Below are 26,489 nucleotides of genomic sequence, written 5' to 3' on the forward strand. Positions count from 1 at the left end.
AGAGGCAGACTCTGGGAGGACAAGCCTTCCATGATGAAGATATGATTATTATTTGGTCCTCTATATTATGTGAAAATATCCTGCTCTTTAAAGTGTGCTGTACATCAGCTTGGCTATGTTTTTTAGTATTATTATATGTTTTTAATGCACTTTGAGTATGTATTCCCAAATGAGCCCAATGAAGACTGCAGGCTCCAGAAAACACTTATTCTCTGGAAGGTTCAGATTCTTGAGCTTGTGGTTAATGATTGGACGATAATGTCATGTTTAAAAGTCCTTTATGTCTGAGACTCTTTGATGACTTTAGGTGACTCAAGCTATAATGGTTAAATAGAGAGCTTATCCTCAGTGCTTTCAGTCAGTGGTTTTCAAAGTGTGGGCCAGGGACAACCATTAGGTCAAAACTCGAGGTTAAGAAGGACAGAGTTTGTTGTTTATAATCTATGTCAGTCAGCTATGTTTACTACTATATGTATCTTCCTGTTAATTTGTTCTCTTCATGGTGTATAAGTATACTGAGAACTATTGAAAACCTAACTTAAGTTATTTAAGTTATTTATTAACATGGTAAAAGAAACTATTTGTACTACAATTACTCAACAACGCTCTGTTGCTGAGAGATGTCACTCACACCTACATATTTCCAATCATTTTACGTTATCGGACATCACCCAGTAGATGGCGCCACAGGATCACAAATGAAGCGAAATGCTTCAGCTGGCCTCGCTTGTGGCATATTGTGGGTCAAATGAAACATAGCCCATACCTGCTCAACTGAAACCCCCTTAAAAAAGTGAAACATATGCTTCTTTATAATTATGGGAATAAATGAAAAGTTGTCAGCCTTTACTCCTTCACTAACCTTCATCCACCCATCAACACCTTCTCATCCTGAGACACTCTCTGAGCGGAGTAACGGGTCACGGTCAGGTGGTTGTTGAGCGGCAGTTCAGAGAAAGTAATGGCAGTCTTTCTGTCGGACAATGGGGTGAGCGAGGCGATAGGGGCGGATGAGACCGGCTTAATGCTCCGTGTAATGCATGTTAATGTTACAGGCACCGAGGGACCGCCGGCCGGAGTGCTTTGGGATTATTTATCACAAAACATTTGTATTCTTCCGTCGGAGAACGGTTGATCCCGGATAGCTGCACACTAATCCTTCACTCCGTTAATTAAAAAGAAGGGGAAAGCAATGGAACTGGTGGTGGTGATTTTTTTTTTCTTTTCCAGAAATGTAATCATTTCTGGAGAAGCTTAACCATCTGCTTGAGGTTAAGTCTGCAAGCAGATTGTGTTTTCTGCTTATTTAAACCTGGGGATTTTATTTTTTTTTCCTGAAAAGGAGAGGGTGTTGTAGCCTATTTTGGGGGGCTGTTTGTTTGAGAGATAGGTTGGAGACAATTTTTGTGCCCAGGGAAAAGTATAAATGATGTAATTATGTAACATTTTATTCCACAATGAGCATTTCAGCACTGCAGTTTGTATGCAGACACAAGTCGTGACTGTTGTTATGCACTCCAAAGACCAGACTGGACTTGAATTATACAGAAACTCCATCCAACCTCCGTTGCCTGATTCCTAAAGTTATTATTCCCTAAGTAAGTTTGAAACAGAAATGTCACAAACAACCACAATCTTCGAGTTGACGTATTCCCACTAGCCCCGTTTGATTTTCCTCAAGTGAAAAGATCACAACAACAACAACAACAACAACAACAGACATCAACGTCGCTTGGTTTCCCTGATCATTCTCACAGAGGACCAACCATCAAACACAATTGCCGACAGTGGATGCAGTCGTCAGGTTTCGGGGGCAGTTCAACAGAAAATGCAGCGCCTAGTGTAAAAGAAAATGCTGCCCTTGGGAAATAGAAATATTTGTTTCTTGCTTCCTTCTCTCGTCGCCTTCTCGCTTTTTTTTTCACCCTTCGCAGCAGCTAACAAGCCCAGCGCTGCCTGGGGGCCAAGGCTGTGTCGTCAGTCCCAAGAAGAGACTTTCAGATTTCAAGCCACCGTTTTACATTAGGATGCCACTCGTGTCTGTCTGGAGACGAACCCGAATTCACAAAGGCATCCTTCAGTTTCCCTCTCACTCTCTCCCCCCCTCTCTGTGGTTCAGTGGTTGTCTAGCTGACCAGGATTAACAGGAAAAAGATTAGATCTGAACAAACATGTGCCGCACTCTGAAGAGGCCCGAGTTGTCCTCTTAGTCCTGACACAACCACAGTGCTCACTTTCATCTACTGAAGTCAAAGATTTCAGTCCTCGAAAACATCGCTCGCCTTTTTCTGTCATCTCTAAACTGTAAACACATCACCTATGGGATATTTATCTAATCCCAAATAATACCTGATTAGAGACAAGTATGATTAAAGCTTTATGACATTGCTTTTATGTTGATTATGTTGATACATGTTCAGGCCAACTTAAGTGAATTAAAGTCGTGTAATGCGTATTTGTATGAGTGTATCACCCGCACGTGACTGTCGATGTGATCATTTTAAGCTCCAAAATGTAGCTCTCACTCATTTAAATATTGATTAAAATTGAATGTCCTGACCCATCAAACATTCTTTTTTGTAAAACCCAATTTCGTGTGTGATGATTAATGAATGGGACTGTTTTTGCAATGTGGGCATTCATCTTCAAAGAGCTCTCATTAAAAAGCATTTTAAACTCCCAGGAGCCTGCTGGCAGTGGTCACTGGCCCATTTGAGGCAAAGCAAATGAGTGCTCATGCCTGCTTTAATAGTGGAACCCCGGAAGAGTAGTTTATTCTTTTCTGAAGCTATAATGGGGGTTATAATAAATCAAAGTAAAATAATGTTAGCTACCACTGCCATCATGGGCCTGTAGGGCACTGTGGTCACCATGATAAATCCCTGTCCATCCTCATCTGTTAAATGCAGCCAAGAAAACGACACCCACAACACAATTTGTTCCTTAATCCACATCTGGCTCTGACGTCTGGTGTCAAACTTGGGCCTTCTCGTCTCTTTAATGGGTCAGAGGAACAGACATGAGGATGTGAAAGGGTTAAACGTCTACAGTAATTAGAGTCGCACTTCGCGTCGGCGTCCTCCAATACGGAGCTGCGTACGTCCCCCCCGCTCTCTCTCTCTCGCTCTCTCTCTCTCTCTCTCTCTCTCTCTCTCTCTCTCTCTCTCTCTCTCTCACACACACACACACACACACACACACACACACACACACACACCCGCCTCCCCACCAGTTTCTCCGAGTGTCTAATACACTGGAAAATCAAAGCGTGAGCTTCCCTCGTTCACACACCACTGGTGTTGCGCGTGTGGAGCACAACAGAGAGGGAGAGAGGAGCTTTCACTCTCCTCTCCCGTCCCCTCAGCTTAACTATCCAGTAAAGTTATCCTTACATATAGATGTTAAAACTTAGATTGGAAGACTTTTTTTTTTTTTCAATTTGTGACTGACTCTGCTTTTGTATGCTCTTTTTAGCTGTACGGCTGAAAAGCTTTATGAAGCGAAAGATGTCTGGGTGAGGTGACTTTACGCGCGCCGCTGAAATGGATCACAGACTCTCCAGAGGCAGCTGGGTACCAGTGACTGGGCTGGTTATATGTCTGCTTCTGTGTGCGTGCGTAGTGGACCTGGTTCTTGCGCAAATACGGTACTCCATTCCTGAAGAGCTGGAGCATGGAGCTTTTGTGGGCAACATCGCTGAGGACCTGGGCTTAGATGTGGCCAAGCTGTCAGCCCGTCGATTTCGTATAGTCTCCGGCGCAAAGAAGCAGTATTTAGAAGTGAACTTGGAGAATGGCATTCTCTTCGTCAACGAGAAGATAGACAGAGAGGAGCTGTGTGAACGAAGCCCGAGCTGCTTTTTACACTTACAAGTGGTCATTGAGAACCCATTAGAACTGTACAGAGTGGAAGTGGAGATTCTAGATGTGAATGACAACTCCCCCAGTTTCCCATGGAGCGAGTTTAATATTGACATCACAGAGTCGGCTGCGCCTGGCTCATGTTTCCCGTTAGAGAGCGCACAGGACCAGGACGTGGGCACCAACTCTCTGCGCTCCTACCAGCTAAGCGCAAACGAGCACTTTGTACTGAATATCCAGACGCGCAACGATGGAAGCAAGTTTGCCGAGCTCGTGCTGGACACCCCACTGGACCGGGAGCAGCAGAAAAAGCACGAAATGGTTCTGACTGCGTTTGACGGAGGGTCACCAGAACGATCTGGGACAGCACTGATTACTATTACAGTGTTAGACGCAAACGATAACGTGCCCGTGTTTGACCGCTCAGTTTACCGGGCGAGTCTGGTGGAGAACGCGCCGAGGGGGACGATGGTGCTGAAACTGAACGCCACAGACCTGGACGAGGGCTCAAATGGGGAGGTGACCTACGCCTTTAGCGGGCACGCACCCCTTAAGGTGCGCGAACTGTTCAACGTGGACCCGTACACGGGTGAAATCCGAGTGAAGGGCGTTGTGGACTATGAGAAAGCCAGTGTATATGAGCTGTATGTGCAGGCAAAAGACAGGGGACCCTCGGCTGTGGCCGTACACAGTAAAGTGCTGGTAGACATCCTGGATGTGAATGACAACGCACCCGAAGTCATTCTCACATCTGTGTCCACTCCTGTACAGGAAGACGCGCCACCGGGCACGGTGATAGCCGTTATCAGTGTGATGGACCGGGACTCGGGAGAGAACGGGAACGTTGACTGCCAAATTCCGAGCAATGTCCCCTTTCAGCTCCATTCATCATTTAAAAACTATTACACTCTAGTGACAAGCGAGTTTCTGGACAGGGAAGCGGTGTCCGAGTACAACATCACCCTCACAGCCCGAGACTTGGGCTCTCCTTCGCTCTCCACCAGGAAAACCATCCTCGTTCAAGTGTCCGACATTAATGACAACCCCCCGCGGTTCTCTCAACCTTCATACACAGTTTATGTGACCGAGAATAATGCCCCCGGCGCTTCCATTTGCTCTGTGACTGCATTCGACCCCGATTCTAACCAGAACGCCTATCTGTCTTATTCTATTCTCGAGGGTCAGATTCAGGGCATGCCGGTGTCCACTTATGTCTCAATCAACTCTGACAACGGCAACATCTACGCACTGCGTTCTTTTGATTATGAGCAACTTAGAAACTTTCAGATTCTGGTACAGGCGCAAGACGCCGGCTTCCCCCCTCTCGCCAGTAATATCACAGTCAACGTCTTTGTCTTGGACCAGAACGACAACGCACCTGTAATTGTATCCCCGCTGCCAAAAAACGGCACCGTGGCCACAGAGGTGGTTCCGCGGTCAGTAGACGCTGGGTATCTGGTTACCAAAATAACAGCGTTAGACGCGGATGCAGGGCAGAACTCCCGGCTGTCCTATCAGGTGTTGCAGGCGACAGACCCGGGGCTGTTCAGCGTGGCTCTGTACACGGGCGAAATCAGGACTATTCGCCGGCTAGTGGAAAAAGACGCGACAAGGCAACGACTGGTAATATTAGTCAAGGACAACGGACAGCCGCCACTCTCTGCCACCGTCTCCATTGTCCTCACAGTGGTAGACAGCGTGCCCGAGTCGCTGTCAGATTTCGGAGACCTCACACTCAGCCCACAGCCCCCCTCAAACCTCGCCCTCTACTTGATCGTGTCACTGAGCACAATATCTTTAATATTCCTGGTGGCAATTATCGTGCTGGCTGCGGTCAAGTGCTACAAGGACAGAGAGACCCTAAGTGGGTATAACCTTCCCCCGTTCGCCTGCTGCTGTTGCGGGGGGTTTCAGCCCGAGCCGCCCCCGGAGGTGTTCAAAAAATCCAACCTCAATCTGCAGATTTCATCCGCGGCCAAAGTGCCCACAAACTGCATGGAGGTGAATGGAAACAGCAGTCTGTCACAGTCATATTGTTATAAAGTGTGCCTGACTCCCGAATCTGCCAAAAGTGACTTTATGTTTCTGAAGCCATGCAGCCCCAGCAGCACACCGAGGAACAACGAGGCGAAGAGCGCAGAAAACTCGTGGAACGCGCAAAGCCGGAGCGCATCTGTGAACAACGGAGCAACTACTCCGAATGAGGTACAGTGAAAACAGCGTATCGTATGAGACGCGAGAGCTTATGTTGTCCATGTACATCCGCCTGTTTCACTCACTGCCACGACAAAACCCATCGCAGTTTCATATCTGAGAAAGAATCTAGGCTGTGACATTCTCACATGAAGGTCAAATCACGCATGCCAGACAGATTTAAACTCAATTTGAGTTTAAAATGAGCAAAGCCACAAATTTCTTCGTCTTCTTCTCCTCTCTCTCGTTAGTAAGTGTGTTACACAGCATGTTGCCTCGACTGCTTTTCTAATTATGGCAATAATTTATCCTAACTGTGCAGCCTATGGTAATGTTTGGCACCCGGGAAATGAAATGGGACGATGCGAGATTAGATTTTAATTGACATGTTAATGAAAGTGTAAAATCCTATCTTGAGAGGAGCATATTCTGTGCGCATAGCGTGTCTTATTATCTGTATAGAATGAAGTGAGATATCAATTACTGTGTGAGAGGAAGAGGAGATGTAGTTCAACTTGACTCTTCCATTCAGTCTTGATAACATTTCCAGGTGTCTTCACGTCACGTCATTGAAAAAAGACATAAACATACACGCTGACAAAAAGCTTTTATTAATAATTCATGAATCTAATTGTAGTTTGTGACCTGGGGAGATGAATGGCTACATCATCCACGGTCACTGCCAAATACTTTTCATGCAGCGAGAGGACACACACACCTGCTTCCAGCATAGCTACCTGAGTTTGAACGAAAAGTCAAGGTTATGTACGTGACGGGCAAGGTGAACGGCAGTTGTTTGAATTCATCTGCCTTGGGTTCAGGCAATTCTTCTTCGACCAGTCGGGTTTGCGACACGCCTTCTTGTTCTCAAACTAACAATATAGGACAGATAACCTCACTAACTATGCCTCAAGGGCACAAGCACGGCCGAACCATTATACTACACACAATGTGGCGTATTCGCAAGGGGGGGCTGTCCATTATTGATGAAAAATGGCAAATGGCCGGTTTTGGGGAGACAGGGGAGGACATCGGGAGGGGAGGGGGCAAGGAGAAGGAGGGGGTGCAAGGACACGGCTGGACTGAGACGTGGGCCGCCTGTAGATCGGCCCCAGCGCTGTCCTCTGAATGCGAGGAGAGAGAGAGAGAGAGAGAGAGAGAGAGACGTGGCTTCATATTTGTCGAGCAAGGGTGGGTGGGTGGGTGGGGGGGCTGTAATAGAAGAAGGGGGGATGAAGGAGACAAGGAGAAAGGAAATGTTCGGAGGCAGGATGTCTACAGCAGTGTTTTCTAATTCTAATGGACGGGACTGCAGACCGTAAACATGTGCTTATTGGCCATTGTCTCCTTCCCGTGACTATTATCAAAACGCAGAGAGACAAAGACTCAGCCATGATACCAGCCACCACCAGGCAGACTGAGAAATGTCAGTTCGGTCACTGGCACATACACCTCTGGCCACAAGAGGGATTTCGAGGTCACGGTGATTGTTCTGCCTGCAGCTATGCTCCTTCAGGAGAAAGTGTCCTTCCTGTCGTTAATTGGTTCCCCCAATTCACCCGGTGGTGTCCCTCAGCGCACACACGTGAGTCGTCTTGAGGTCGTCAGTGACACATTAAATCTCAAAGGCAAATCACTATGAAACTACGCGAGCATTACACAAAGCGAGTACACGGGCCTGCTTAAGTTGATGAATTGAAGGTGAAAGCAGAGATTAAAGACACATCCAAGCGTGCAAGACACGCAGGACAGGTGCGTGCACGTGTGTGCGTGCCGCGCGTGTTGAGCTGTCTCGGGTTATATACAGCTGCAAGGACCGCAAACTTTTCAAGGCTCTCCGTGAGACTTTTAATTAAAAACCTTGCTCGAGGAGCATCAGGCAAATATTAATGTAAAATGATGCATAAAATCCACAAAACAATGACGTGTGTAATTTTCTTAATTTCCTCCCTGGCACGGTTTCCTTTGAAGATTAAAATCATGTTTCGTTTCATCCCGGTGGGGTTCTAATTGGTTTTGTGCGTTGTTGGCGAGGAGTGTATTTTGAATACCGATTCTAATAATACGCTTACGTCGCATTCTCCTTGTTTAACAACTTTAAGTGAATTAATAGAGCGTGGAATCCATACTATGAGACTCAGATCCGGAATAAATATCACTCGGGTGCTCTCCTTCACCCCTCCCGCTGCGCCACAGAGGATAAAAGAAAAACTAAGTGACAGGCGAGTCGTAGCTGAAGGCAACAGCACCTCTGCTTTGAAAAATCTCAGTTCTGCCAAACATCCACAGGGCGGCAGCCGCGATCCACGTGAAAAGAGTCATGTCTCCATTTCAGTCCGAACACAAAGACAGACTGCTCATCATGTCAGTTAGCGCTGACCTCTGCTGATTCGTTTGCCATCAAAACCGGTTTGATTGAAACTTATTCTGAAGAGAGACATTTCTCAAAAATAGATGTGGACAGCCGCATCGCACCGTCATGTGACCTCTCATGGGGATTTTGTCATTTTCATTAAGTTTAAATGAAAATCCGTTTTTTTTCTGCTTTTTTCCTGCAGCTGAAACAGCCAAACACGGACTGGACTCTCACAAAGAATCAGAACTCTTCCATCAAAAGGTACCGTTTTTGACCCAATGTAAAACAACCTTGCTTTTTCCTAGTGTTACAGTACAAAGCTAATATAAAGAGCTGAAGTACACAGCCTGTATTATAATCACTCATGGTCATGGATATAGATATACTACCATTACAGACTGGTATCTTGTTTGCAGTTATAACTCCATCAACATGGATGGCACCCTCATGCGTAAGGCCATGCATGCAGACCCAGAAAACTATGTGACGTCCATGGCACCTGGACAGTACTGGACCTGGGGTACTCACATGAGAGGCATGAAAGGTACGAGAGATCAAACACAACGAAGAGCTTTCATTAAAATGACACGCATTTAAGATTGTGTTTGTCTTTATATTATGTGCAAGCAAACACAAGTATTCTATACAATGCAGCACACTTCCATGCTTTTATGTAATTACTCTGTTTTCCTTTGTTGTTCCCTTAATTGGTTTGTTGGCATAGTCTTACCTCATCTCCACTACCACTAATACAGACAGGGCTATATTCATATCCCATCATTATGGCTGCTTTTGTATTTTTGTTGCTGACCTCTTCTTTTGTTGTATGTCACTGTTTCCTCCAGATTGCACTAAACTAAAAAAGGTGCCATAAACAAATAAAGAGAACTCAGCAGTAGTAAATAACTATTGTATAAGTAAGTAGTTTCTCGTCCTCTCATTTCTCTGCATCTATGTCATACCACAGACTATAAGATGTCTCCTTCAACCAGTGGGGTCCCATCTCGCCCCTGGACTCCTCGGTGCACACCTCCCCCCCAACAGCAGCAGCCATCGATTCCCTCCCACCCTCACCCGCACCCACATCCACACCCGCACCCACCACCCGATTACCACCACAATGTGTACATCCCCGGGACACCGTCAGGCTTTTGCACCCTGAGACCCGCAGTACAGCGGAATGAGCTGGATGTCCACAACTCCTTCTCCACCTTTGGTAAGAAGCGACGTCTTCAGATGTCCCCCCAGGGAGAGGCTGCGATTATAAATAATGACCTGTACAATGACTGAGTTATCATGACGGTCTGAATGGGTGACTAAGATGATGGATATTCTCATATGAAAACAGAAGGAGAGCCAATTCAGTACATATATTGATGAACATATGAATTAGTAGTGGTATGAAAATACAGAGGATGTGCAGTTCAGAGTAAGAAACATAATGAACAATCCTTTTTGTCTAAAGTGCTGAAGGAAAATGAAGTCTGATGGCTATTTATGTGACATGCCACTGTAATATGGCCAGTGTATGCGTCTGTCTATTATTATTATTATTATTATTATCATTATTCTTATTATTTAGACAATCAAACTGGAGCAGCAATTACATCCAAAATGTTTTGAAAAAGCATTAGTGGACGATAATTTTGCACATCCTTATGAATTTCTATTTTTGGTTTTATGAAAAATGTTCTTTTTTTTTGTTTGCTAACAGAGCTTGTGTGAATATGACCAATAGTATGATAATGTATATGCAAGCTGCAACATGATGCAGACAACTGTAAAGACGGGGGATTTCCCCACACATGTACTGTATACATTTATGAAAATAAAGTATTTTTTTCATATGGCGTTTCTTATGTCTCTCAAACGTGCATGTGTGGCCTGCTGCAATTCAGAAAAACCCAGGCCTGACTCAAACCTTGAGCACTGAAGCACACACGCACTTAAACACAGATTCAGTCAATCTACATGCATAAAGCATTTAGATATAAGTTTCCCAGATCTTTGTTTAATTGGCTTGAGTCAATTATTTTGGGGTGAAAAAGTTCCACAGCTACTCTTACAAGGGTGGAAAGCTTTTCGCCTCGGTAAGCTGTTTTCCACGGTGAGGAATAAACATAGTAAAATGCTAACATATGCTAATTGGAGTGCTTGCATTTCCATTTGCCCGCAGAGAATAGTGGGGTTCATTAACTGAACAAACAGAACCTCCTCTCTCGAAATATCACTTTAATTAAGACGACGAACACAAAAACAAGCGTCAGGGGAAGGGGAGGGGACCTCAGCTCCAAATGCCACACCTGGATGTGAGCTATGGGGGCTGTGACTTCTCTCTGTGTGCCCTTTTACATCTCAATTCTCAGGGAATTATTCCCTACCATCAACAGATGAGAGCTGGCCACTAGCCAGAAATGAACAGGGTAATTAGGTCGTCGTATGGCTCAGATTGAAAATAATTCCGTTAATAAGGATACGGGTGTCCATAGAGAGCATGGAGGGGAGCAGGCTAACCTTCTCCACTGTAAGGTGATCCATAGGGACGGCTGAAGGGGCAGCCATTTTTAGGTCAGCTTGGCTTACTTTCAGATGAGTGAGGAATGGAAGTCTGTTCCTGCTACAGCGGTGCAGGATTGCTCTTACTCTCTGCTTCAAGAACGACTTTAAAGTTAAGTGTAGTAATAACAGTTCATTTAGAACGATGAAGCGAAACATATTCAGAAATATCAAATTCATGTAGCCTATACGTTTACACCTTCAGACCAAACTATTCTAACTGATTCGTAAAATTATGGTCATAAATGGTAAAAACGCTGCAACTCTGTTCTGTGACAGCAACATGATATTTAGCACAGGGCAGATCGTGTCACTTCACACCCTTTGAGAATCTTGGTCATTTGCACTGGGAGCTGTCCTTGGCCATGGTGCTGAAATTGTTTTTGACAAGTGGTTCTTTTACAGCCAGCTGCAATTTCATCAGTCGTCCACCAGAGGGCACGTCTGACTCTTCTCAACTGGTGCAGCGTGTTGGATTTAATGTTGTAATGTTTTGGAGGCACTGCTCTTTCTCTTCACGGCACACACGCACGTGCACACACGCATGCGCACACCCCCTAACCCTTACTCTAAGCTTAACCACTGACCACTGTGAGTGTTGTACAAAAATACATATTACAAAATTACTAATGCACTGCTGAGAATTTGAATGTTGCAGTAGGTCATGGTAAAGCTCTTTAAATTGCTCTGAAACCAGTAGAGTACTAAAATCTAAGGTTGTTACATCTTCATCTGCAATGTAAGTAGTAACTATGGCAGTCAAGAGGTACCACTACTAAAGCTCTGAAATGAAGTAGTTTAAGTACAGAGTGGCCTTAAAAGGAAATACTCAAGTCACGTACAAGCACATCAAATTTGTATTTAATTTAAGTGTTTGAATAAATGTACGTGCATATATATGTATGTATAGTGGGAGTGCGAGAGATGCATTTGCACCGTCTTTTAACACTGGGTTGGCAACAGATTTTTCCAGCAGAGGGCGTCATTGAGTAAGAATCATTCAACACCACACAGTCTTGGTCACTTGGTAAGAGAGTAAATTCATTTTTCTTTGTAAGCTCAGGGAGTGTGAGGCTGGAAGGTTACAATGATTGAACCCCAAACAATGTCACACACAAAGAAATGGAGGGTTGCTGAATGCATTTGGGGGAGAAAACAACAACAGAGTGGAGGAAGGAGGGGTGGAGGAACTCAGTCAGATAGACATGACATCAGTAGTATTGGCTGTTAATTATCAAATCAAAGCTCTGTTTCTGATCTTATTCTTATATATGAAAATACAAGAGACATATGTTGAAATATTTTGACAATTTTAATTTGCATGTATATGCAGATCAAGATTTACCTGCCATTCCACTTTATTGCACATCGTTTTCATATTTTCCTTTTTTGGAATGTGTGTGTGTGTGTGTGTGTGTGTGTGTGTGTGTGTGTGTGTGTGTGTGTGCATCTATGGTCTGAGTATGTAGAGAATGACTGTAGAGAAAATGTATTTAAAAAATAAAGCTGAGTATGAAATGCACATTTTTGCACAAATGAACCATTAAAAATGAAGGGGGAAGAGCAGCACATTAAAGATACATCTGGATATAAAGGATGGTCCTGATGGAATGAGGTCAGGATGGATAATTTTCTTTAATTTGTGTAATTGCAGTAATGTACAGCATAGCAAGGAGGAGGTAAATGTGAAAAATGCACATCTACAATGCAGTGAAAACAATTGAAATTCTTTACTTTTAAGAGGTGATCTACTATGCCTGTGAGGTAAATGCTTCACATATAGAAGGCCCTTTGGGTGAGCAAGGCAAATATAACATTGTCCACAATAAGACCACAACCTTCACAGTCTGACAAGAAAACTGCTATCATGATATGATATTATTATTATTATATACACTTTATTTACCACTTTCATATGGAGTGAAGGCCAGGACTTTAAACGGACAGTTCAAGTCAAATTAGCATACGTGAAGGATGCTAATTTAAAGTCTCACATTCGTGCACTATGCAGTTTTCAGGGGTTTCATTCATTTTGGCCTAACATCTTATTTCATTTATTATGCTGATTATGTGATGCTGCTGACATAAAACTGATTCAACTTTTTCCCCATGATTTACGGCCAAAAAAAAAAAAAAAAGCCAACGAAGATCAAAATAAATCACAATATTGAATCAAAATACTTGCTGACTTGCAATCCTGAAGAACTGTAGATACCGAATCTGGTAAAAAGAACACCACTGGCTGGGTTGTGCTCTTTCTACTGTATGAGGCAACAGTGCTACCCACTGAGTCACTTCATTATTGAATGTGATCAACAGATAATCATTTTTGGAGCATGAGGATATACTGCTAATCAAAGAAGTGTGACCTTACTGACAAAGTAAGGCTGAAGAGAAATGCTCAGCTGTCAGTAACAGGTGTATTGTACAGGAAAATTAGAATCTATCCTCTGTTCAACCCAGTTTGGTTCAGTTACTGGTTCTTAATAGTGTTTGTTTCCCCCTTGAACATTTCTGATTGCCTTTAAGGTTGTTAATTAAAAATTAAACGAGTCTTCTACGTAAATCACACGTAGATGAACCTGGGCCGGCAGCAAACAAGCTGTGCGTAAGACAAAGAGGCAGAAAACTTTTGCTTGGGTTCTGCTCAACTGCAGGATTTGTCCTGCAGCGCTTGCCTCCAAGCGGGTTTTTGGTTCATCCTAAGCACTGTGCGCCCTCTAGTGACCCGTTTCAGTATAACACTAACACAATACCAGCGTTAGTGCACTCCAATAGAGAGCAATGAAACTGGCATTTAAATCTCCGTTTATGACAATAAGAATTAAAAATAAATATTGGGGGTCTATTTTTAAACACATCTAAGATATTATTTCCCAGAATGAGCTGTGCTATAGTCTCAATTACCTTTTAATGTATTTTATGCCATTTCTACTTCCTGTGAATGCATTTTTAATCCTTTACACTCTAGTGATATTTTTAACCCTCTACACTGACACAATCAAATGTGTGTGGAGCCCCCTACTTTCATGTTATATGGAGACATGTATGTAGAGAGAGAACTATTTGAAGTTCTAACCGGAACAAAGATGATCCTCATGTTTTCCACTTTCCTAATGTCGTAATGTGTATGATAGAACAAAGTTTCTAATTAAGCTGACAAGTTTTTAAAAATGTATAATATAATTCTGCCAGGAACACTCACATAAAATAGCAAATGAAGGTCGCAATATTATTTGACTTGGTTCAACGACTGCAGATGCCCTGTGCTGCATCATAATAGCATATCAAGAAAACAGAACAACCAGATAAATTACATGCAGGGAGCGTTAAAAATGGTCACCTAAAAGAAAAAAAAGGTAAGATAAATAAGCCTACAAAGGAACAAACTGATGCCTGGGTAAAAATATTGATAATTAGAGTAAAAAAAAAAAAGAGTGAAGAAGGAGTACGAGTGCAGGAGTCTTTAAATGAGACTGCCAAGTGAGTATAATTGGATGTGAGGGATAAATGAAGCAGACTATCTGCAAAGTGATGGAGTAACTTTATTTCTTTTAGGATCCCTCACATCACATAGAACATGATATGGTTTTGCTCTTTGCGAGGCCTGATGCTGCAGAAATATTATGCTACACATGGCACCATGATATGTGTTCTTCAGCCAACCTAATTCCAAACACTAAGTGAACTATACTGTCTAACCCTGTCTCTCATCTCATCATCAGGGAGTCAGTTTCCTCTAACTAGCACATGCTGCTGTCTCAAATGCCAAAAATTGATTGGATTGCTGTGTGGGTTTTTTGATACTAGTCACTATTCAAAATACAAATATCAAATATGGTCAGCTTAGGTAAAATGTGTTAGGAAGCATGTGAGATTTTGCCTGACAGGATGCAGCTCTGACATGTCTTTAAACTGAGCATTATTGAGGGATACTGAAAAAATGTCAAAAATATGAGTGAATATGCTGCTGCTGCTGCATGTCACTGTCCTATGAAACCACATTTTGCCAGTTCTTGGCCAACAGAGCTGATTCTGAAACAGTTACAGCATATCTGCCGTCCCTGTCACATGGTGTCACTGTTGACCACTAAAAGCAAAATGACATCTCCTGAATTCATGGCACACCCATTTATAAAGGGTGTAAGACACAGCTATGGGAGATGCGCTTTTCATTTCTAAATTAAGGACCTTAGTTATGCCATACAATATTTAGCCAGATCTTACAAATCAACAAAAACAACACGTGTCTCGAGAATCTGGAGTATTGTTTCCTGCGGACGACAAGATGCATTTTTGGGCTCCTGTCTTTGTCTTGTGTGCAGTATGGCCCAGCGCTTTGTCTGTGACACGGTACTCCATAGCCGAGGAGATGGAGAGGGGCTCCGTTGTGGCTAATCTCGCTGCGGATTTGGGACTCGAGCTTGGAGGTTTGGCACAACGAGAGGTAAAACTTGATATTTTCCACAACAAAAAATATCTAGATGTCAATAAAAAGACAGGGGAGTTGTACATCGTGGAAAAGATGGACAGGGAATATCTTTGTCCGACGAAAACAGCCTCCTGTTTTCTGAAGCTTGATGTGATCATAGAAAGCCCCTTACGCATCTTCAACATTGAACTTGGAATTACGGACATAAATGATAACGCTCCACATTTTCGACGAGACAGAGTTGAGCTCGACGTCTCAGAATCGGCGACACCGGGAGAGAGATTCTCCCTGCCGAATGCTGTGGATCCAGATGTTGGCATAAATACAATTAAAACATACAGACTCAGTGTCAGTGAACATTTCACCATCGAAATTCAGACGGGCAGTGATGGAACTCAATATGTTGATTTGGTGTTGACCAAGTCTTTAGACCGAGAGGAGAACGCTGTTCATAATTTAATACTGACTGCAGTGGACGGCGGCGTCCCCGTGCGCTCCGGCACCGCCAATATTATTGTTAGAGTACAGGATACAAACGACAATCCTCCACGGTTTGACAAGCAGACTTACACAATTAATATGACAGAAAACTCCCCGATCGGAAGCTTAGTAATGAAGCTCAACGCTACGGATCTTGACGAAGGTCTGAATTCAGAAATGGTGTACTCATTCACCCTTTACACGTCAGAAAAAACACAAGATGTTTTTGCATTGAATCCGAACACAGGAGAGATAACTGTGAAGGGTACTATTGACTATGAAGATATGAAAATTTATGAAATGCACATTGAGGCCAGAGACAAAGGGGCGCATCCGTTAATGGGGCAATGTAAAGTAGTCGTGCACGTGACAGATATGAATGATAATTATCCGGAAATTACCATACAGTCTGTTAAAAACACAGTGGATGAAAACATCCCAGTAGGAAGTGTTATTGCTTTGGTAGGCATAAGTGACAGAGACACTGGCGATAATGGAAAAGTGAGCTTATCCATAGATCAGAATCTGCCCTTTATTCTGAACAAATCATCAGACAGACCCACGCATTACAACCTCATAGTGTCTGAGCCACTGGATCGCGAATCAGTACCCGAATATGACATCACAATGATTGTAACAGACGCAGGCACGCCGCCTCTATCTGACAACGAAACAATACACTTGCATCTACTAGATGTGAATGACAACGCGCCACAGTTCCCTCAGTCATTTTATACGATACGTGTGATGGAGAATAACGCTCCTGGGGCCTTGCTGAGTTCCCTGACTGCGTTTGACCCTGACCTCCATGAGAACCAGTATCTAGTTTATTTCATCCTGGAGAAGGAGATAGCCAACACGTCCATGTCCATGCTGTTCTCCATCAATCCAGAGAACGGTAATCTTTACGCACTGAAAACTTTTGACTATGAGATCGAGAAGGAGTTTCTTTTCCACATCGAGGCCAGAGACTCTGGCTCTCCTCCGCTCAGCAGTAACGTGACGGTCCACATCATCATAGTGGACCAGAACGACAACGCTCCGGTGATTGTCTCTCCGTGGCGCGCGCACGGCTCGGTGGTGGAGGAAAAGATCCCCAGATCCACCGATAAAGGCTCCCTGGTTGCCAAAGTCATAGCCTTAGACACAGACTCTGTGCACAACTCTCGGATTACCTACCAGTTTCTCCAGGTGACTGACGCCACCTTGTTCAGTCTGGACCAATACAACGGAGAGATCCGGACTATGAGGATGTTCAGTTACAGAGATCCGCGCCACCAGAGACTGGTTGTTGTTGCCAAAGACAACGGGCAGCCTGCTCTCTCTGCCACAGTCACCATCAAGCTGTCCACAGTGGAGACTGCCGTGAAGGCCTACTCTGACATGACCGAGGTGCCTCTAGAGTACGACATCTTCTCAGACCTCAACCTGTATTTGGTCATCGGTCTGGGCTCGGTGTCATTTCTCCTGCTGATCACCATATTGGTCACCATCGTGCTGAAGTGTCAGACACCCAAACCCAGCAAAGCGGCTCCTCCCTGCAGGAACAGTGTGATGAGTGAGAGGAACTCCACCATCGCAGATTCCACTCTGGTGTCCAACGATGCCTACTGGTACAGTCTGTTTCTAGCGGAGACCAGGAAAGGAAAGCTGGTGGTGAGACAGCCTGTGCCAAAGGGCTCCAGATACATCGTGTCCAGTTTACCAAGAGGCACAGGACTGACAGACACGAGTGACTCTGCAGCTTCCACTCTGCAGGTGAGAATCTAATGTCCACATTTGTTATAATATTTAGTATTAATCATTATTGAGGGGTATTGTTTTTATTTATTTATTTGTTTATTTATTATTATTATTATTATTATTATTATTATTATTATTATTATTATTATTATTATTATGTACACTGTATCGGTTTTTATATGATTAAACTTAGAACATAAAGATATCAAACAATATCCATACCTGCGATTTCTCTCGTCAACCCGACTCAGGTTAAGTCACAGTTAAACGAACAAACGAATTTGTAAAGATCATAATGTTAAGAGCAGTAAAAAAAAGAGTCAACAAAATCTAAAAGGTGGCGCTGTTTTGTAAGTAAAATGCCAGCCCATGAACGCCATGACAGTGAATCGTTGTCATCAGGGCACATAGTCAAACAACCGGACAGCTCAGTGGTGCTGAAAATCCCCACAGAAAGCACACTCGCCCTTTCCGGCGCGGAAATGTCCTAGGGATTAAAATTCAGTGACTATATTTGAGAGCAAAGCCGGTAAAGCAACATTTTGTTTGCTGGAAATGTGCTTTACATCGTTTGAACTGCGGTGATCCCACAGAACAATGAGGCTCTCTGTAACAATGCAGAATGGCAAAAGGTACGTGCTGCTCGTTTTTTTTCTGTCTTTTCCTCGTAAAATATCGACTTCAGTGACTCATTATTCCATACCGGAGGAAATGAAAGAAGGATCAGTAGTGGCAAATCTTGCTTCGGATCTCAGTCTGGATGTTAAAACACTGAATGAGAGGAAGATGCGTCTTGACATCATTGCGAATAAGAAATATCTGGACGTGAACAAAGACACTGGTGAACTGTATATCGTGGAAAAGATTGACAGAGAATACATTTGCCCGACGAAGTCGTCTGCGTCTTGTTACCTCAGACTTGAGGTAATACTTGAAAATCCAGTACGAATTTTTAATATAGAAGTAGAAATTGTTGATATGAACGACAACGCCCCACAATTTCGACGAGACGTCATACATTTAGACATATCTGAAGCGACGCCGAAAGGAGAGAGATTCTCTCTCAGCAATGCGGTTGATCCGGATGTTGGAAGCAATTCAGTGAAAACGTATCATCTGAGTGAAAGTGAACATTTTAATATTGAAGTTCAGACTGGAAGAGAAGGGTCAAAATTTGCCGAATTAATCTTAACAAAGACTTTAGACCGAGAGCAGCAGGCTGTTCATAATTTAATACTCACAGCTGTAGATGGAGGCACACCTGCTCGATCTGGCACTGCAAGTGTTATCGTCCGTGTTTTGGACACAAATGATAACGCTCCTGCATTTGACAAAGCGAGTTATAACATAAAAATAATGGAAAATTCTCCCATTGGAAGCCTCGTTGTTCATCTGAATGCAACAGACTTAGATGAGGGCTCAAATTCTGATCTAACTTACTCATACAGTTTATATACGTCAGAGAAAACACAAGAAACATTTCATCTGAATCCTTCCACTGGTGAAATTACTGTGAAAGGAATGTTGAATTATGAGGATTTCAAGATTTATGACATGGAAGTTATAGCAACTGATAAAGGAGCCAATAGTTTATCAGGACAATGTACTATCAAGATTGTAGTTGAAGACATGAATGACAACCATCCAGAAATATCCATTAAATCATTTCAGAGTCCAGTGGACGAAAACATGGAATTAGACACAGTGATAGCTGTAGTTAGTGTCAGTGATAAAGACTCAGGGGACAACGGAGTGGTTGATCTTCATATTCCAGAGAATATGCCTTTCAAACTGAGGGAATCCTCTGATAACTATTATGAATTAGTGGTGTCAGAGCCGTTAGACCGTGAGAAGGTTCCAGAATATGACATCACTTTCACTGTTACAGACAGAGGTTCTCCTCCTTTATCTGACAATGAAACGATGACGTTAGAACTGCTGGATGTGAATGACAATGTTCCACAGTTCCCTCAGTCATTTTATACCATACGTGTGATGGAGAATAACGCTCCTGGGGCCTTGCTGAGTTCCCTGACTGCGTTTGACCCTGACCTCCATGAGAACCAGTATCTAGTTTATTTCATCCTGGAGAAGGAGATAGCCAACACGTCCATGTCCATGCTGTTCTCCATCAATCCAGAGAACGGTAATCTTTACGCACTGAAAACTTTTGACTATGAGATCGAGAAGGAGTTTCTGTTCCACATCGAGGCCAGAGACTCTGGCTCTCCTCCGCTCAGCAGTAACGTGACGGTCCACATCATCATAGTGGACCAGAACGACAACGCTCCGGTGATTGTCTCTCCGTGGCGCGCGCACGGCTCGGTGGTGGAGGAAAAGATCCCCAGATCCACCGATAAAGGCTCCCTGGTTGCCAAAGTCATAGCCTTAGACACAGACTCTGTGCACAACTCTCGGATTACCTACCAGTTTCTCCAGGTGACTGACGCCACCTTGTTCAGTCTGGACCAATACAACGGAGAGATCCGGACTATGAGGATGTTCAGTTACAGAGATCCGCGCCACCAGAGACTGGTTGTTGTTGCCAAAGACAACGGGCAGCCTGCTCTCTCTGCCACAGTCACCATCAAGCTGTCCACAGTGGAGACTGCCGTGAAGGCCTACTCTGACATGACCGAGGTGCCTCTAGAGTACGACATCTTCTCAGACCTCAACCTGTATTTGGTCATCGGTCTGGGCTCGGTGTCATTTCTCCTGCTGATCACCATATTGGTCACCATCGTGCTGAAGTGTCAGACACCCAAACCCAGCAAAGCGGCTCCTCCCTGCAGGAACAGTGTGATGAGTGAGAGGAACTCCACCATCGCAGATTCCACTCTGGTGTCCAACGATGCCTACTGGTACAGTCTGTTTCTAGCAGAGACCAGGAAAGGAAAGCTGGTGGTGAGACAGCCTGTGCCAAAGGGCTCCAGATACATCGTGTCCAGTTTACCAAGAGGTACAGGACTGACAGACACGAGTGACTCTGCAGCTTCCACTCTGCAGGTGAGAATCTAATGTCCACATTTGTTATAATATTTCTAATGAATCAATAATTAGGGGCATTTTGTTTTACATTGTCGTTTTTAGACGAATCAGCTGGAAAAGTAAAAGTGAGAAAGTGCCAAAAACAAACAAACAAACAAAACAACAAAACAAAAACCCATCTGATTATTCCTGAAAGTTCTACTCAATTTAACCCCGATGATATACAACCCAACGAATTTAAAAGTCCTATCATGTTAAACTCACTAAAGAGAATTCAGGAAAATCCAAAAGGTGGCGCTGTTTTATGAGTAAAAGACTAGCCCATGACCGCCATGACAGTAAACCGTCATCAGGGAAGACCGTGAAACACTCAGACAGCTCCGTGGTGCTGAAAATCTTGACTGAGAGAACACTCGCCCTGTCCGGCACGGAAATGTCCCTGGAATAAAATTGTGTGAGTGAAGTCAAAGCCGGTAAAGCAAAATTTAGTATGCGTGGATATATGCATTACATCGTTTGAACTGCGGTGATCCCACACACAACAATGGGTCTCTTTGTAACAATGCAGTCTTGCAAAAGGTACGTGCTGCTCGTTTTTCTTCTGTCTTTTGTTCGTAAAATATCGACTTCAGTGACTCATTATTCCATACCGGAGGAAATGAAAGAGGGATCAGTAGTGGCAAACCTTGCTACCGATCTCAGCCTGGATGTTAAATCCCTGAATGAGAGGAAGATGCGTCTTGACATCATTGCGAATAAGAAATATCTGGACGTGAACAAAGACACTGGTGAACTGTATATTGTTGAAAAGATAGATAGAGAATACATTTGTCCTGCAAAGTCGTCTTGCTATCTCAGACTGGAGGTCATACTAGAAAACCCATTACGAATTTTTAATTTAGAGGTCGAAATTTTGGATATGAACGACAACGCCCCACAGTTTCGACGAGACGCCATACATTTAGACATATCTGAAGCGACGCCGAAAGGAGAGAGATTCTCTCTCAGCAATGCGGTTGATCCGGATGTTGGAAGCAATTCAGTGAAAACGTATCATCTGAGCGAAAGTGAACATTTTAATATTGAAGTTCAGACTGGAAGAGAAGGGTCGAAATTTACTGATTTGATCTTAACAAAGACTTTAGACCGAGAGCAGCAGGCTGTTCATAATTTAATACTCACAGCTGTAGATGGAGGCACACCTGCTCGATCTGGCACTGCAAGTGTTATTGTTCATGTTTTGGACACAAATGATAACGCTCCTGCATTTGACAAAGTAAATTACAGTCTAAAAATAATGGAAAATTCTCCCATTGGAAGCCTCGTTGTTCATCTGAATGCAACAGACTTAGATGAGGGCTCCAACTCTGATCTAACTTACTCATACAGTTTATATACGTCAGAGAAAACACAAGAAACATTTCATCTGAATCCTTCCACTGGTGAAATTACTGTGAAGGGAATGTTGAATTATGAGGATTTCAAGATTTATGACATGGAAGTTATAGCAACTGATAAAGGAGCCAATAGTTTATCAGGACAATGTACTATCAAGATTGTAGTTGAAGACATGAATGACAACCATCCAGAAATATCCATTAAATCATTTCAGAGTCCAGTGGACGAAAACATTGAATTAGACACAGTGATAGCTGTAGTTAGTGTCAGTGATAAAGACTCAGGGGACAACGGAGTGGTCGATCTTCATATTCCAGATAATATGCCTTTCAAACTGAGGGAATCCTCTGATAACTATTATGAATTAGTGGTGTCAGAGCCGTTAGACCGTGAGAAGGTTCCAGAATATGACATCACTTTCACTGTTACAGACAGAGGTTCTCCTCCTTTATCTGACAATGAAACGATGACGTTAGAACTGCTGGATGTGAATGACAATGTTCCACAGTTCCCTCAGTCATTTTATACCATACGTGTGATGGAGAATAACGCTCCTGGGGCCTTGCTGAGTTCCCTGACTGCGTTTGACCCTGACCTCCATGAGAACCAGTATCTAGTTTATTTCATCCTGGAGAAGGAGATAGCCAACACGTCCATGTCCATGCTGTTCTCCATCAATCCAGAGAACGGTAATCTTTACGCACTGAAAACGTTTGACTATGAGATCGAGAAGGAGTTTCTGTTCCACATCGAGGCCAGAGACTCTGGCTCTCCTCCGCTCAGCAGTAACGTGACGGTCCACATCATCATAGTGGACCAGAACGACAACGCTCCGGTGATTGTCTCTCCGTGGCGCGCGCACGGCTCGGTGGTGGAGGAAAAGATCCCCAGATCCACCGATAAAGGCTCCCTGGTTGCCAAAGTCATAGCCTTAGACACAGACTCTGTGCACAACTCTCGGATTACCTACCAGTTTCTCCAGGTGACTGACGCCACCTTGTTCAGTCTGGACCAATACAACGGAGAGATCCGGACTATGAGGATGTTCAGTTACAGAGATCCGCGCCACCAGAGACTGGTTGTTGTTGCCAAAGACAACGGGCAGCCTGCTCTCTCTGCCACAGTCACCATCAAGCTGTCCACAGTGGAGACTGCCGTGAAGGCCTACTCTGACATGACAGAGGTGCCTCTAGAGTACGACATCTTCTCAGACCTCAACCTGTATTTGGTCATCGGTCTGGGCTCGGTGTCATTTCTCCTGCTGATCACCATATTGGTCACCATCGTGCTGAAGTGTCAGACACCCAAACCCAGCAAAGCGGCTCCTCCCTGCAGGAACAGTGTGATGAGTGAGAGGAACTCCACCATCGCAGATTCCACTCTGGTGTCCAACGATGCCTACTGGTACAGTCTGTTTCTCGCGGAGACCAGGAAAGGAAAGCTGGTGGTGAGACAGCCTGTGCCAAAGGGCTCCAGATACATCGTGTCCAGTCTACCAAGAGGCACAGGACTGACAGACACGAGTGACTCTGCAGCTTCCACTCTGCAGGTGAGAATCTAATGTCCACATTTGTTTTTATAAGTATCGTTTTTTAATATTAAAGTGCGTTTTGTTTTACACTGTATCTGCGTTGAGATCATTAAAATTCAAAATCAAAGTTGATAAAAAGTGGCCTTAACTACAATTTCTCTCGTCACCGCGCCTCAATTTAAAGTCACAGTAATACGAATAAAATAATTTGTAAATATCAGAATGTTAAACGCAGTCAAGAGTCGAACAAAATCTACAGGGTGGCGCTGTTTTGTTAGAAAAATACCTGCTCCTCCACGCCATGACAGTGAATTCTTGTCAACACGGGAGATCGTCAAACAACCGGACTGCTCCGTGGTGCTAAACTACACTCCGACAAAGCGGTCGCCCTTTCTTCCACCAAAATATCCTCGGGGTTAAAATTGTCTGAATATGTTTGTAATCAAAGCCGATAAAGCAGAAATCAATATTACTGGATGAGCACGTTATATGTTTGAACTGCGGTAAACCTGCATACAACAATGGGGGTCGTTGCAACAATGCAGAATGGCAAAAGGTACGTGCTGCTCGTTTTTCTCCTTTCTTTCGTTCGTAACATATCGCCTTCAGTGAATCATTATTCCATACCAGAGGAAATGAAAGAGGGATCAGTAGTGGCAAATCTTGCTTCGGATCTCAGCCTGGATGTTAAAACACTGAATGAGAGGAAGATGCGTCTTGACATCATTGCGAATAAGAGATATCTGGACGTGAACAAAGAGACTGGTGAACTGTATATTGTTGAGAAGATAGACAGAGAATACCTCTGCACAAAAACGCTGACATTGTGCTATTTGAAAATGGAAGCCATACTAGAAAATCCAGTACGAATTTTTAACATAGAAGTGGAAATTTTGGATATGAACGACAACGCCCCACAGTTTCGAAGAGACGTCATTCATTTAGACATATCTGAAGCGACGCCGAAAGGAGAGAGATTCTCTCTCAGCAATGCGGTTGATCCGGATGTTGGAAGCAATTCAGTGAAAACGTATCATCTGAGTGAAAGTGAACATTTTAATATTGAAGTTCAGACTGGAAGAGATGGGTCGAAGTTTGCCGAATTAATCTTAACAAAGACTTTAGATCGAGAGCAGCAGGCTGTTCATAATTTAATACTCACAGCTGTAGATGGAGGCACACCTGCTCGATCTGGCACTGCAAGTGTTATTGTCCGTGTTTTGGACACAAATGATAACGCTCCTGCATTTGACAAAGCGAGTTATAACATAAAAATAATGGAAAATTCTCCCATTGGAAGCCTCGTTATTCATCTGAATGCAACAGACTTAGATGAGGGCTCCAACTCTGATCTAACTTATTCATACAGTTTATATACGTCAGAGAAAACACAAGAAACATTTCATCTGAATCCTTCCACTGGTGAAATTACTGTGAAAGGAATGTTGAATTATGAGGATTTCAAGATTTATGACATGGAAGTTATAGCAACTGATAAAGGAGCCAATAGTTTATCAGGACAATGTACTATCAAGATTGTAGTTGAAGACATGAATGACAACCATCCAGAAATATCCATTAAATCATTTCAGAGTCCAGTGGACGAAAACATTGAATTAGACACAGTGATAGCTGTAGTTAGTGTCAGTGATAAAGACTCAGGGGACAACGGAGTGGTTGATCTTCATATTCCAGATAATATGCCTTTCAAACTGAGGGAATCCTCTGATAACTATTATGAATTAGTGGTGTCAGAGCCGTTAGACCGTGAGAAGGTTCCAGAATATGACATCACTTTCACTGTTACAGACAGAGGTTCTCCTCCTTTATCTGACAATGAAACTATGACGTTAGAGCTGCTGGATGTGAATGACAATGTCCCACAGTTCCCTCGGTCATTTTATACCATACGTGTGATGGAGAATAACGCTCCTGGGGCCTTGCTGAGTTCCCTGACTGCGTTTGACCCTGACCTCCATGAGAACCAGTATCTAGTTTATTTCATCCTGGAGAAGGAGATAGCCAACACGTCCATGTCCATGCTGTTCTCCATCAATCCAGAGAACGGTAATCTTTACGCACTGAAAACCTTTGACTATGAGATCGAGAAAGAGTTTCTTTTCCACATCGAGGCCAGAGACTCTGGCTCTCCTCCGCTCAGCAGTAACGTGACGGTCCACATCATCATAGTGGACCAGAACGACAACGCTCCGGTGATCGTCTCTCCGTGGCGCGCGCACGGCTCGGTGGTGGAGGAAAAGATCCCCAGATCCACCGATAAAGGCTCCCTGGTTGCCAAAGTCATAGCCTTGGACACAGACTCTGTGCACAACTCTCGGATTACCTACCAGTTTCTCCAGGTGACTGACGCCACCTTGTTCAGTCTGGACCAATACAACGGAGAGATCCGGACTATGAGGATGTTCAGTTACAGAGATCCGCGCCACCAGAGACTGGTTGTTGTTGCCAAAGACAACGGGCAGCCTGCTCTCTCTGCCACAGTCACCATCAAGCTGTCCACAGTGGAGACTGCCGTGAAGGCCTACTCTGACATGACCGAGGTGCCTCTAGAGTACGACATCTTCTCAGACCTCAACCTGTATTTGGTCATCGGTCTGGGCTCGGTGTCATTTCTCCTGCTGATCACCATATTGGTCACCATCGTGCTGAAGTGTCAGACACCCAAACCCAGCAAAGCGGCTCCTCCCTGCAGGAACAGTGTGATGAGTGAGAGGAACTCCACCATCGCAGATTCCACTCTGGTGTCCAACGATGCCTACTGGTACAGTCTGTTTCTAGCGGAGACCAGGAAAGGAAAGCTGGTGGTGAGGCAGCCTGTGCCAAAGGGCTCCAGATACATCGTGTCCAGTCTACCAAGAGGTACAGGACTGACAGACACGAGTGACTCTGCAGCTTCCACTCTGCAGGTGAGAATCTAATGTGCACATTTGT

The 26,489-nt window shown here is 43.9% G+C and overlaps 3 protein-coding genes and 2 pseudogenes across 6 annotated transcripts; all 5 read left to right on the top strand.

The window, feature by feature from the left end:
• Positions 1–3,275: 3,275 nt before the first annotated feature.
• LOC143326235 (protocadherin-10) lies at positions 3,276–10,254 on the top strand. Of its 2 annotated transcripts, XM_076739785.1 has the most exons (5): positions 3,286–5,861; positions 5,952–6,065; positions 8,612–8,670; positions 8,826–8,953; positions 9,377–10,254. In XM_076739785.1, the coding sequence occupies exons 1-5, from the start codon at positions 3,543–3,545 to the stop codon at positions 9,697–9,699; spliced, it is 2,943 nt and encodes a 980-aa protein (XP_076595900.1). In that variant the 5' UTR covers positions 3,286–3,542; the 3' UTR covers positions 9,700–10,254. The 2 variants fall into 2 exon arrangements, with proteins under 2 accessions (XP_076595899.1, XP_076595900.1); XM_076739784.1 differs by having other exon boundaries at positions 3,276–6,065.
• A 4,848-nt stretch (positions 10,255–15,102) lies between these two features.
• Positions 15,103–17,647, top strand: pcdhb (protocadherin b). The gene has a single exon (XM_076738530.1). It carries the CDS (start codon positions 15,254–15,256, stop codon positions 17,645–17,647), a length of 2,394 nt encoding a protein of 797 aa, XP_076594645.1. The 5' UTR covers positions 15,103–15,253.
• A 359-nt stretch (positions 17,648–18,006) lies between these two features.
• On the top strand, positions 18,007–21,070 carry LOC143325484 (protocadherin alpha-C2 pseudogene; annotated as a pseudogene). The gene has a single exon (XR_013077541.1). The product of XR_013077541.1 is annotated as a protocadherin alpha-C2 pseudogene (transcript).
• Positions 21,071–21,152: 82 nt separating this feature from the next.
• LOC143325486 (protocadherin alpha-C2-like) lies at positions 21,153–23,567 on the top strand. The gene has a single exon (XM_076738540.1). The coding sequence runs from the start codon at positions 21,153–21,155 to the stop codon at positions 23,565–23,567; it is 2,415 nt and encodes an 804-aa protein (XP_076594655.1).
• A 491-nt stretch (positions 23,568–24,058) lies between these two features.
• Positions 24,059–26,476, top strand: LOC143325485 (protocadherin alpha-C2 pseudogene; annotated as a pseudogene). Its single transcript, XR_013077542.1, has one exon. The product of XR_013077542.1 is annotated as a protocadherin alpha-C2 pseudogene (transcript).
• The last annotated feature ends 13 nt before the right edge of the window (positions 26,477–26,489 follow it).

Source organism: Chaetodon auriga, chromosome 9 (genome assembly GCF_051107435.1).
Source record: "Chaetodon auriga isolate fChaAug3 chromosome 9, fChaAug3.hap1, whole genome shotgun sequence".
NCBI lineage: Eukaryota > Metazoa > Chordata > Actinopteri > Chaetodontiformes > Chaetodontidae > Chaetodon > Chaetodon auriga.